This window comes from Andrographis paniculata, unplaced genomic scaffold (assembly GCF_009805555.1).
Source record: "Andrographis paniculata isolate CXL003 unplaced genomic scaffold, ASM980555v1 Contig30END, whole genome shotgun sequence".
Taxonomy (NCBI): Eukaryota; Viridiplantae; Streptophyta; class Magnoliopsida; order Lamiales; family Acanthaceae; genus Andrographis; species Andrographis paniculata.
In genome coordinates this window covers 1,467,711-1,481,975 of record NW_026137563.1, presented here as the reverse complement: position 1 = coordinate 1,481,975, position 14,265 = coordinate 1,467,711, and the positions used below count along the sequence as shown (strand labels likewise).

Sequence of the window (14,265 nt, the reverse complement as noted above, 5' to 3'; positions counted from 1 at the left end):
ACATCATTTAATATCCAAATTACCTCAAATTATCATACTTAATATTCTCCACCTAAATTCTCGTGTCAAACACAAATATTGCACGATGTTTTGGACTGAGGGAGTACTTTGTATATATATAAAACAATCTTATCCACTTTAAATGTTACATTTACTTTAAAAGTATTGTATTTAAATAGTACTTCATATGTCTCACATATTTTGTTCGGTTTACTGTAGACACGGAAATTTAAAAGAGATATAATTAAAAATATATTAGTGAAAATAATGATCGTATAATAAAAATAATTAAAAATTAAGATTAAGATAACTAATTAGTATAATTAAAATTAAAAAAATTATAAATTAAATTTTTAAAAGTAATATTAAAATATATAATTTTTTTAAAAAAATGACAAAATAAGTGAAACGAATGAAAATTAAAAAGTGGATATGAGAAGTGAACAGGAGAAAATAGTTAATTATCCATCTTGCTGTGTAAGAACTTTTTCCTAAAAAAATAAAATATATAAAAGAAAACATATAAAAATTAATGAGAATATAATGAAATCATTGCAAATTATGTATTGATATAAAAACTATCATGTCATATGGTTAATCAATTTTGGGTAATCAATTTAAAAAATATCATGTCATGGTTGATTAATTTGACTAATTAATAATCCCTTCGTCTCACATACCATGGCTACGTTGTCGTTTCTATCCATCCCATGTACCATATCATTTTCTTTTTTTTGGAAAATGATTATACACTTTAATTTCATTTTAAACTTTTTAATTTTTTTTAAATTTTAATTAAACTAATTAGTTATCTTAATCTTAATTTATAATTATTTATATTATAAGATAATTATTTTCACTGATGTATTTTTAATTATCTACTAATTATACACCTTCTAAAATACCGTGTCTACAGTGTAGCAGACACGGCATGTGCGACAGAGGAAGTATAATATTTGTAACAAACTATTATTCTAATTACTTTGTTTGTATGGAATAAAATATTATTTTTCTCCGCTAAGTTTGTGGATAATCATTTTGTGGTGTACAAGGTCATCTACTTATAATTTTATTTTAAAAAAATAATATTTAATTTATCATTATTTATTTATTTATTTATTATATTATTATTATTATTTTAATAATACCCTCTATTTATTTTTATTTATCACATTTTTACATTAAAAGATTATTATTTTATAGTTATCGTACTCGGACATTGTTGCATAATTAGCTAATGCGGAAAAAATAATTTTTATTTAAATTGTTTTATGCTCACTATTTTTTCAATAAAAATCATTTTTCTGAGTTGTAAATCAATATGTTCAATTAAATAACAAAAGATAAATTAAATTATAATAATTTAACTACACGGAAATGAAACTCACAGTAATACAAATTTTAAACTAAACAATACTTTACATAACATTTCGCAAATTTGATTGTTGCAAGATATAGTTCAGTACAACATATCAAAAATTATACCGAATATCACATAACGTATCAAAAATTTTGATACGATATTTTATCGTACCAATAATCCGATATACTTAATTGCATGTGAACAGTGTTATAATATATTTTTTATGTTCATTACAAAAATATACATATTTTAATTTAAATCGTTAAATTACAAAATAACTATTTTTTTTAGTTAATGTGAACCCCACTTCATATATTATTCTGTCATGTTACAGATGAACTCAATTTTTTTTTTTTGGTACGTCCCACAAAAGATGTCTCATTTCTATTTTTTTTTTTTAAGTTTATCAATTTTAAACATACTTAACAAATATAAATTAATTTAATTAAACTTCTAACCTCTTACACTTAGGATTCACTCAAAACCCCCTTTATTTCTATCTCTCCTCAATTAACAAATATTTTTATCTACTATTAAAACTTCTCATTTTTTATAAAAATTAATTTATGGTAATGATAAATAAATAAATATATTTTTTATTTATTTGTATTATATAAAATTTTATTGTCTATAAAATGATATTGATATTGCATATATTTTATTGAGATATAATTCTAAAAATATTTAAAAAATACCAACAACATTATATATATAAAAAATAATAAAATATTATATTATTTTATTATTAATAACTTAATAACCTACGTTACTTAAAATACTGTGTCCCTAATAAATAAACTTCAGGTGTGTTTGTTTGGGGGTTTGGATTTTGAGTTGGGATTTGAACAGTAAAAATTTTGAATTCGAATAGTTGTATGATGTGATATAAATAGGTGTTAATGTGATGTTTTGAATGTAAAATTAATTTTTAGTATAATATAAAAAATAAAAATAAGTGTTTAATTTAATTTTTTTTTTTTTGAAAAAATTGAATAAATAATATAAATTCAATCCAAATCTCCTGAAAAAACACACCCTTATCTTTCGCGGGACGGCGGGAGTACTTGTTTACATAATTTGCATGACATCCACTTTTTTAATCATAAGGATGTATTTTTATTCTTTTATACCAAAAGTATCACTCATTACAACATTAGAAAAAGTGTTATGATTCCCGATTGTGCAGTGGCTGGTGAGGCTAGGCAGTTATTGCACTAGGTCTATGTAAGACGCGTAAAATATTAATTAACTAATATGAGCATTTTAGAAAAATAAATAAATAAATAAAAAGGACATAAATGTGCTTGTTACGAAAATCAATCCATTGAAACCAACCTATGTTTCAGCAGCAATTATTTATTTATTTTATAATTACAAAAATAAATAAAAGCAAGAAACGCTTTGGAAATTGATATTTCATGATAAAATAAATTCACATATGTTGCTGATTTACCAGCAAACAGTTGCTACACCATGCTGTTATTATTTCTAATCACTAATTTGCCTATGCTCTAATATTTGTTATTCTTATCCATTCATTTTTAGAATATTTATTTATAGAAAATATAATAAAGCGTAGCAAAGCAGGTATTCAATATCCATATTTTTCATGAATTTTCGTGAATTAAAATTTGGAAGATGCTTTCCTTCAATCTAGTCTGTCTTGTTTTGCTCCCGCTTATGCCGACCTATTCTGGGCTTCGCTTAGGTCTTTGTATTTGTCGGGAGGTTACGGGAGCTTGACTCCAGAGTGATCCAGGCCGTTCGTTCAAAGGTTTCAACGGTAAGGATTCCTCTTTGTTGGCCATGGTTAATGGATGAGTTTGGATTCAAATTTTTATATTTATAGTATATTATTATAATATTTTTAATAAATTAAAATTAGATCCAGAGTGAGTCAGGGTTTGAAAAATAAAAGATTTATTTATACAACATATTTTTACTATTTAACAAAATTTATTTTTAGTAAAATATAACATTAAACACAATATTTTTTTTATAAAAATTAAATTAAATACTAATTTTTTATTTTATTCCACTGAACCAGTCTTGTTCCAGATTAGGGTAAATTAATAATTTTTATAATTAATAAGTACTACTTCCTCCGTTTCAAACAAGGTGCTACATTTAAGTTGGGCACGAATTTTTATGTGAAAAGTATGAAGTATGATAATTGAGTAATTAGGTGATATGACAAAGAGAAAAATGTATATTTTATTTTTTTATTAGAGTGATGTGATGGGATAAAATGTGAGAATATAAATTAAATATAATTAATGATTTTCTAATTTAAAAATATTGCAGGCTGTTTGGGACATACAAAAAAAAGAATGTTGTCCGGTGTTTGGGACAAAGGAGTACTATTTATTTATGTACCAATACTATGTTTAGGTTTCCAATTTTTCGTTTTTTATTAATTTGCATATTTCAAAATCTCACTATTTCAATTTATTATAAGTAATATACTTTTAAAAAATTAAAGCATTATATATCAATGTTTAACACAAACCCACACCAAGGCCCAATGGCCCATGGTCCATCATGTGGAAGTAACGTCCAACAAACAATACTAATTTTATAAATATTATACTCTTTCTTGTTGAGGATGAATGTATTCATTTACTTACGCAAGATAACAAAATTATGTAAAAGATAATTTTACAGGTTATTTTAAATTAATAATGATAATGATATATTTTTTAATAATATACATAATTTTTTTAAAAAAAAATATAAAATTATATGGAGAACATAATTATTAAAAAAAATAAAATAGATAGATTAACTTCAGACAGATTTAAAAATATATATATTGATTTAGAAAGTATAATTATCAATAAAAAAATTAATACAGTGATTTCAAATGGATAAAAAAGAAAAATTAGATATATTGATTTTGGATTGTTAGAATATTCAAAAATATAACCAACAAAATACTTATTCATGTTTATTGCCTTTATATAAAATAATTTTATTTACCTACAGATTTGTTTTCTGTATTTTAATAAATAACATTAATTAATTTGTCAATATCTTTTTTTTTTATCCCATAATCTTTTTATCAAATCTTATATAAATTTATAATAAAATATCTATTTTATTTTTTTGTCTACTTTATTTTAATTTTAAACTATTATTATTTTTTCAATTTTTGCATCTAACCAAAATCACATAAATTTTCAGATTAGAAAAAATATTTTATTACCTGAATTTAATTTTTATCAAATATTAAACAATTCAAAACAATCACAATATTTTAAAACACAAACATAATTACGTTATTCTATTTTCGTAATGGCTTCCAGTTTCATGAGAACACTCCTTTTCAATATATAATATTCTCCGTCCATTTTCTAGTGTCCTATTTGATATTTACACGCATTTTTAGGTAGAGAGAATTTTTGTTATAAAATGATAAATTTGCTCTTTATATTGTGTATAGAAAATGAAAGAGTAAATAAAGTAAAGGTAAAAGAATAAATTTTGTGTATAAAAATAAAAAGAGAACAATAATTGTTGGACATTCAAAATACAAAAATAGGATGTTAGTTCGTGGACGGAGGAGGAAGTATGTTTTTCTTTTAGACTTTTGTTTATACATATTATTGTATAAATGTACAATATATTGTTTACACTGGGTAACATATAAAATGTGTGTTATTTTGTAAAAGAAAGTAAAAAATCAATACCATTTTTTCAAAAAAAATAATATAACTCTCTCCGCCACAAATGACCCTTTATACGTCCCACAAAAGATGACTGATTTTTATTTTTGGCAACTTTATCAATCTTAAATATACTTAACAAATATAAATCAATTTAATTAAACTTCTAACATCTTACACGTAGAACCTACCCAAAACCCCTTTATTTATATCTTTCTCCTCAATTAACATAATTTTTTATCTATATTTAAAACTTCTCATTTTTTATAAAACTAATTTATAGTAATGATAAATAAATAAAAATATTATATAAAATTTTATTATTTATAAAATAATATTCAGATTGCATATGTTTTTTCAAGATACAATCTTAAAATTTTTTAACTTATTATTAATAACTTACTAATCTACGCTATCTAAAAAATCGTATCCCTAATAAAAGGATTCATATATTTATTATTTTTATATTATTTATACAAATTTTTATATGTCACATAAAAATATATATATATATATATTAAGTTATTTTACAAAACAAACGCACTATTTGTGATTAAAAGAAAAGGAACCTCATATTATTCATTCCATTTCATCATTTTTATTTATTTATTTTTTAAATCATCCTACAGCTTGAGGAGTTGAGGGCCGTCTCATATATGATATTTTGTACATAATAAATATAAAATTTAAGGAGTGATATAATTAATAAATAATTAACTTAATTAATTTCAAAAATTATAAATTAATAAATTAAAAATATGTTAAAACATATATTTTTTTATATATATATATAAAAAGAGAATGAGACAAGAAATATAGATTAACTAAAACAATAATATCAACAGAGACGAGGGTCAAATAGACTATATCATAATAAAATGCCAAGAGACATGCATCTTGAATAATCTCCTCATCAAATATTCCGACCAATAATTCAAACAGGACCTACATACCCTCCTGTCCAAATTAATTTGTCGGGGTTCGATTTGAATGATACTCATGTGATAATTTACAGGATATTTTTCAAATAATGATCTTGATTTTCGATAGCAACTCTTGAAAAAATATAATGACCTGTTGTACACAGAATCAAATAAATGCAAGATACTTGTTGAGATATTTTAGATATTCAGTTTTAGATATCGTAGATTTATATTTAGATTTGATCTTATCCATAGATTAGATTACTTAGATTTGAGTCTATCGAGTCTGTTTTGTATTGTCTGTATATACAGACTCAGTCTCACTTTTTTCTCCCAAAATTTTCAACCATACTGATTCAACTTAAATCCAAATAAATGTAACGTGACAATATATGACTAGCAGACCATGATATTGATATTCGACAAAAGTGTTGGTACAAGAGTCAAGACAAGTGTCGAAAGCAATGCTTATCTGACTACTTGCGGGGGAGTATACTTCCAACGGTTAAAATTTGTTTTTGTATGTTTGAAATTGAAAATTCGATCGGACAAAAATATGTTACTTTGCCCTTTTATTAATGAATGCTGCCTTTATATATGTCCTAATGCTGACCTATGTTAACACATAAATGCGCATCATTGCTGCCTTTATTATACGGCAAATTTTGGTCAGCGCATTAACACAATAATAATAAAAAAATATTAATATTTATTTATTTTTCAATCCTTTTGTGTTACTTATTTCTCTACCAAAAACAATAGTAGTACGACTCGACATCTATTATTATAAAATACTAAAAAAAAAAAAATTGGAAAAAGAAAATTTGTGATTGAGCAATTCAATCGGGTAAGTGTTTATAGAAAAGTAGGAATTCTACTCTTCATTATTTTATTAAACAAATAAAATAAATTCTATTACTCAACTATTCTGTACCAAAATCGTCTATGGGCAGCAGCACCTACAAATTCGGCGGGCCCGGGACCACAGGAACCACGCATCCACACCACACCGTCGGATCCTCCACGAACGGTCAGGATCAACTGCAGCGATCTGATCAAAATACACGCAAATATCTGCCATTCCTTGCTGCAATCGACTAATGGAAAAACACAATTACACAAGGAGATGAAGGCGATTTTTGATTCCTCATTTTGACCGCTCGTCGGCGGCGCTATTTTGGACAACGGAATTTGTCGGAGTTGAAATTATTGGGTCTATAAATACCTGCAGAGCTGCTCAATTGATCCATCCGTCGCTAATTCACGAGGCCATACAAGTACTCAGCAAAATGGGTTCAGTTCCGGCGGCGGATTCCGGCAGACCTCACGCCGTGTGCATTCCTTTTCCGGCGCAGGGGCACGTCAATCCGATGATGAAGCTGGCAAAGCTCCTCCACCAGAACGGATTCCACGTCACATTCGTCAACACGGAGTACAATCACCGCCGGCTGGTAAAGTCACTGGGGGAGGACGCCGTCGACGGCCTGCCGCCGTCGTTCCAGTTCAGGACGATTCCCGACGGGCTTCCGCCGTCGTACGAGGGGGACGCCACGCAGGATATTCCGTCGCTGTGTGCATCCACGAGCACGACATGCCTGGCGCCGTTCAGGGCTCTCCTCGCCGACCTGAACACCGGCGGCGGCGGGCCGCCGGTGTCGTGCATAGTTTCCGATGGGGTTATGAGCTTTACTCTCGACGCGGCGGCGGAGCTCGGCGTCCCTGAAGTGCTGTTCTGGACGACGAGCGCTTGCGGTTTCTATGGTTACACGCAGTACGATAGGCTTATCCAAGATGGCCTTGTCCCACTTAAAGGTTCGATCTTTATCGAATTCTGTGCCCTAATTTTCTAATTTTGGATCAATTTTGAACCAATTTCTTGATTTTTAATTCGTGGGTGCATGCAGATTCAAGTGATTTGACAAATGGGTACCTGGATTCGACCATTCTCGAAATCCCAGGCATGGAGGGTATCCGCCTGCGAGACATCCCAAGCTTCGTAAGAACGACGAATCCCGACGAATTCATGGTCAAATTCGCGCTCCGGGAGACGGCGAGGGCGCGGCGGGCGTCAGCCATTATCGTCAACACGTTCGAGGTCCTGGAGCAGGAAGTTCTGAACCAATTATCCTCAACACTCCCCCCAGTCTACGCCATAGGACCACTGAACTTGCTCGAACACGGCCGTGTTCAGAACAACACGGCCGTGGCGAGCCTGGGATCAAGCCTATGGAAAGAAGACTCCGGCTGCCTGGAATGGCTGGACTCTCAGGCGGAGAACTCCGTCGTCTACGTGAACTTCGGAAGCATCGCCGTAATGACGGCGGATCAGCTGGCGGAGTTCGCTTGGGGCCTGGCGAACAGCGGGCAGTCGTTTCTGTGGGTGATAAGGCCCGACCTGGTCTCCGGCGAGCAGGCGATTCTGCCACGTGACTTCCTCGTGGCGACGGAGGGGCGAGGGATGCTGGCCGGCTGGTGCCCGCAGGAGAGGGTTTTAGGGCACAGCGCCGTCGGCGGATTTCTGACGCACAGCGGGTGGAATTCGACGCTGGAGAGTCTGTCGGCCGGCGTGCCGATGATCTGCTGGCCGTTCTTCGCGGAGCAGCCGACCAATTGCTGGTACTGCTGCGCCAAGTGGGGGGTGGGGATGGAGATCGAGAGCGACGTGACGAGGGAGGGCGTGGAGAGCCTGGTGAGGGAGCTGATGGCGGGGGAGAAGGGCCGGGAGTTGAAGAACCGGGCCGGGGAATGGGAAAAACTCGCTCGGGAGGCGGCCGCCGGTTCGGCTTATGATAACTTGAAGGAAGTTATCAGTGTACTGCTTTCTTCCGAGTAGTTTTTTTATTTGCATAATTTCGTTTTGTTTGTTTGACTTTATTAAGTCATTCTCGCACTTTTTTTTTTTTTTTTTTGATTGGATCGTATTTCACTGTATTCAGGTATGTTTAGTTTTATACTTTCATCGTGTTTGTTTAATATTTTAATAAAATATTTTTTTATAACTCTTCTGCTGATTTCTAATATTTATATATTTATCGGTTCTATATTTTTTTAGTAATTGCAAATCCTAACATTGATTACTATTTTTTTTTTATATTTATTTATCATCTTATTCTTTATTTGTTATGCATTTGTATTAATTTAATTTGTACATTATTATATTTATTCATTATTATTTTTGTGGATGCGTACCTGATAAACCCGCCTAATCTAATACTTGCAAACTGATAGCGAAAATCACACTAACCAAGGTAAAATATAAAAAATTGTTTAACAATATAAAATTGATATATTTATTTATTTTATATTTTTGAATTTATATACTTTTTAAAAAATTTATGTTAGTTATACAGAAAAACTATTTTACCATAATAATTTGTCGGTCATATCCGCGCACAATTCAAAAATCTTTCCCACTTTCTTATTTTGTCCTCGTTCTTCTTTCATTTTTTATAGGTGCATTAGTAGATTGAAATCCAAAAATCGATTGTTGGATTAAAAATCCATTAGTGGGTTAAATGTAACTATTTGGGCTATCAATCAGATTAAGTCTATATTAAGTGATCTATAAATTTATTTAGCTTAAATGTATTTAGTAAGTGTGGGCCTCCAACGTGCAGAAACCCGGTAAATTATTAATTGGGTGATGAGGTCAATTAATAATAAGGGATATAAATAGGGTTGTGATCCCAGCTCTATAAGCAACAATCATTGCGTTCCATATTTCATCGTGGGAGTAACGACAGAAACCCTAGCGGTTTTCTCAGAAAGGGTTGCGCCATAGGCTTGAAGAACACAAAATCCTCCATTGTTAGCGGATCCGAATTCGACTATGCTAATGGAATAAGGTTAGATTTATTTTGCTTTATTTTTATCTCAATTATGATAACACGGTAGATCCTGGGCTTAGGGTTAAATTCTTGGTAAGTTCCAACAATTGATATCAGAGCCTTTCCGTGTTGAATTATGAGATAGTCTATAAGAACCATGATGTTTAATGGAAATCAATTTCCTATAATTATATGTTAGAATTTGTTAATTAAAAGCAATTTGCCCATTCGTGGAACATATGCGATGATTTGAATAAATATGTTCTGGTACATGATTACGTAGTCGTGTCTCTATATTGCAATATAAATTGCATGTAACCCAATCCGTACACATCTGTATGTATGTTTGATTATGTGTTAAAATGCATTAGTTTCATGTGCTTAATTTACTTTAATTTTATTTATTTATCCACTTATTCTTGGATTTATAAATAATTTTTGGGAATCAGATCAAATTAAATCTGCCTGGATTTTTTTTTTGTGGCTGATTTATCATAATTGATATGATATACATTGCGTACTGCTATTTGTTTGCAATTAATACATACACGGTCTGTTTGTTCATTTACATCTGGGTGTGTGTTTATAAATTTAATCTTGATGGATTGACATGATATCGAAATGTTTGCATCAGATTTATTTGACTGTAATACAGAAATCACTACTGTCTTGAGAATACGTTTTTTTGCTTTTTATTCTTTCAAAAGAAATTGCTTGGGTTATGAGCATTTTATTATGTTTGAATTGCTTGACACAATGATTCACTGGAAAAGGTATAACCAATGCACTGTAATGAAATATATTTGTGCGGCGTTTGATTGGTTATTCCATTTATTTTATAATATGTTTTAATGGATAAATATGTTACGTGTGCCGTGCCAATTGTGGAGATATTTGTATTTCCTTCGTTGAATTTATGATATATATACATATGTAAAGAGTTCAATGATATATTGGTTATTAATTATAGAATTAATGGATCATTCCAAACCGTTAATGGTTTAATTGGAATTATATATGGGATAATTGTATATGTGCAAATATGGTTGTTTTCATATTTATTCATTCAGTTATTCATATGTACAGCACGTCCATTGGTCGAGATTGACGTTTATTTGATGTACATGCATTCAATTTAATGATTGCATAATTTATTAATTAATATGCATATACGTGCAGAATTTGTTTATTTATTCAGTATTATTGAATTATTTTTATGAAATTCAGATTATTTGCACTAGTCCAGATAATATTTATTTAATTTATTGTTGATTTTATAAAATCAGATTAATTATGATCCATTTGAGGATTAAATTAAATTTGGAATACAATAGCATATATTTTCGACAGTATTTATTTGTGCAAATTCGACTATAAATATTCATTATATTAAATTTATAGTCTCTTTGGGTAGCATATTTTTGCCTATATAATTCCGCTGCATTTACTACTTTCTTGGACTACTTGATTATTTTAATAAGTCTAGAAATTAATTGTTGTTGTTATAGTTTTAATATGTATTGGACATACATATATAATTTATTTAAGGTGAATTGAATTAGCAATAAATAATATAATATATTTTATGAATTGGTTGAAACAGTTATGTTGCCAAACTCTGTAAATCAGTTTATTTTGTGTATTAGAAAGTTGTGTGTGATAGATAAGGCTGCATATTGACCCAAAGGCAACTCAGCCATTAAGTAGTTACATGCATATTTAGTAACATTGAATGTGGTGATGGTAATTTAGTTATTTGTGTGTGAACAATAGATCTGTCCAAAGATAGAGTGTTGTTTGACACATTATTGTATTGTCAACATTCGATTGTGAAAACAAGTTTATCACTAGTGAGTCAGTAATTTGTCCAACAACATTTGCTGATGTTGCTCGATAACTTGTGATAAGATTGCTAATTTATTTTATAAATTCACATACGAAACATTCAGTAGCTTATAGACATGTGTATTCAGTTGCTAATAAGCATTCTTTATTTTCTATGGAATCAGATCCGTATATATTGAACATGATTCTGATTATAATTTAGTTTAAGAAAATTATATATTCATTAATAATGCATCCTGCGTTTTGACGGTGAAGATCAGGTATTTGACGTTGCCAAAGTAACCTCTCTTATATAAGATTTTTTCTTGATAACGTAAGTGCTTATGTGTATTTTAATTCATGTGATATTCTTCGGCCCAAAGGCAGTCAGTAATTGACAGAATGAAATATACATTTGCGATAGTATGTATGGGACGATTATATAGATTTAACTTATGTGAATAGTAAATCAGTCCAAAGATTGGTTACTGTTTGACATTACCTTATTATCCGTATATGATTATTGCAACAAGATGACTGCTAGCAATCAATGTTATTGATCCAAAGATTGATTATTGATGTTGCACTTAGTGTCTTGGGATGAGAATGCATTATTATTGAACTTCATTATGATTCATTTGGTTGCATGAATCATGACTTGGCATTAATAATAAACCGACTAACTCATACGGCGAAAAACACTGCTCATGAATGACAGTTGTTTGAGAAGTGAGATATGTTCAACGCCTAAGTCTAATTATCATTAAGAAAAGCACTCCATAAATTTTAGGAGTACAATATATGATGATATGGATTTCTTGTCGAAATTAAGAAACACTTTACCAAAAGCGATAAGGCAAAAATGAGTATTCTTCTTAAAAGTTTCATTACCATGAAATACAACGACAAAGGAAATATAAAGGAGTACATCCTAAACATGTCTAGTATTGCTACTAAATTGAGGGCACTTAAGTTAGACATTTCGGAGGACATGTTTGTTCTATTAGTCTTGCTCTTGAAATTAATTTAATTTCAGTTCATAGACACACTTGGGGGTGGATTTTGGTGTAACAACACACATCAGTGTATCTATGCATGATTATTTTATTGTCGAAATCAATTGATGTTGAAAGATACATCTATATGGGTGACGACAAGAAAGTTCAAGTTGAAGTCATTGACAATTTTAGATTATTATTGAGTACTCGTTATTATTTGAATTTGGATGAGACATTTTTTTTGGTACCATCTTCAGTCAAAATTTAATTTCGATCTCTATTTTGAACAAATTCAGTTATTATTGTTCATTCGAATATAAAGTTTTGTCTCTTCCAAAATTCAAAATCGATTGGAACTAGTGCATCATTTGATAATAATAATCACCATTTACTTAATAGTCTGACTTCATATCATGAATTAGTTATTGAACATATTCATATAACTTCCACAATTACAGATCCGCTTAATTAGTAAAGGGTTTCCACATAAGTTCTATAATGAACATATTGCTCATTTGATAGTGGAACCATATTTTCATACTTCGGTTTAGTGGGAGTTGATTAGTAATGTTCAAATTCTATTAAAGTTACTTTGGTTTACACTGCACAATTTAGTATTTAATGTTCAATATTCAGTGTGCAATGTTAAGTTTTAATTCAGTATTTAGTTGTTCTGAATTAAAGTTAAGATGGATCAGTTGGAAATAGGCATATTAAGATCACATTACATGAAATTTTCATGATGTGCATCCGCACTTGATCGAATCTTAGGTTATATTAGTGTTGTGACCACTGATCGGTCCCATTGCGATAAATGCAGTGACGGCCGCTTTGATCCGTATTGATGTAATTTATAGATGAGATTGGTAATATACATTAAAGATCTGATAGCAAATTTTTCATGAGCTCGTAAGGTTATTCAGTGTACATTTACCCAAGTGGGAGATTGTTGGATTAAAAATCCATTAGTGGGTTAAATGTAACTATTGGCTATCAGTCAGATTAAGCATATATTAAGTGATCTATAAATTTATTGGGCTTAAATGTATTTAGTAAGTGTGGACCTCCAATGTGCAGAAACCCGGTAAATTATTAATTGGGCGATGAGGTTAATTAATAATAAGGGATATAAATAGGGTTGTGATCCCAAGTCTAGACGCAACAACCCTTACGTTTCATATCTCATCGTGGGAGTAGGCCCACAAACTTTTTTATGATCATTTAAATTCTATTTTTAGTAGGCCCTTGTTGAACATTTGAAATTGTTAGGATATTTGAGTTTTTTGGCACATTATTGAGTATTATTTACTTGGCGATACTATGTTCTGTATATATATTGTTTTTCGAAATTCTATATACTCCCTCAGTCCGCAAGAAGGGTGGCGTTTGCTTTTTGCACGTAGATTTTTGAATATTAATATTATATTGGATTGTAATAAAAAAGACAAAAATATTAGTACGGTGTAATATAAAAGTAATGATATTTGTGTAATATATTATAAATTGAAATGATATTTATTATGTGAAATAGGTAGTACAATTATTAAATTAGAAAATAATAATATTGTTTTGGGAGTGACGAAAATAAAAAATTGTAACATTTGAATGGGTCAGAGGAGTATATATTGTGTTGTTCACGTCCACAGCACACCCTTAGGCAATTCT

The 14,265-nt window shown here is 30.0% G+C and overlaps 1 protein-coding gene across 1 annotated transcript; it reads left to right on the top strand.

Annotated features, from left to right (window-relative positions):
* Nucleotides 1-7,045: 7,045 nt before the first annotated feature.
* LOC127246921 (7-deoxyloganetin glucosyltransferase-like) lies at nucleotides 7,046-8,887 on the top strand. The gene is made up of 2 exons (XM_051268574.1): nucleotides 7,046-7,763; nucleotides 7,856-8,887. The coding sequence occupies exons 1-2, from the start codon at nucleotides 7,241-7,243 to the stop codon at nucleotides 8,782-8,784; spliced, it is 1,452 nt and encodes a 483-aa protein (XP_051124531.1). The 5' UTR covers nucleotides 7,046-7,240; the 3' UTR covers nucleotides 8,785-8,887.
* Nucleotides 8,888-14,265: the final 5,378 nt, after the last annotated feature.

Coding starts and splice junctions, on each gene's coding strand:
- LOC127246921 (XM_051268574.1), top strand. CDS start 7,241: ATGGGTTCAGTTCCGGCGGCGGATTCCGGCAGACCTCACGCCGTGTGC. Junction 7,764..7,855: donor TGGCCTTGTCCCACTTAAAG/GTTCGATCTTTA, acceptor GGGTGCATGCAG/ATTCAAGTGATTTGACAAAT.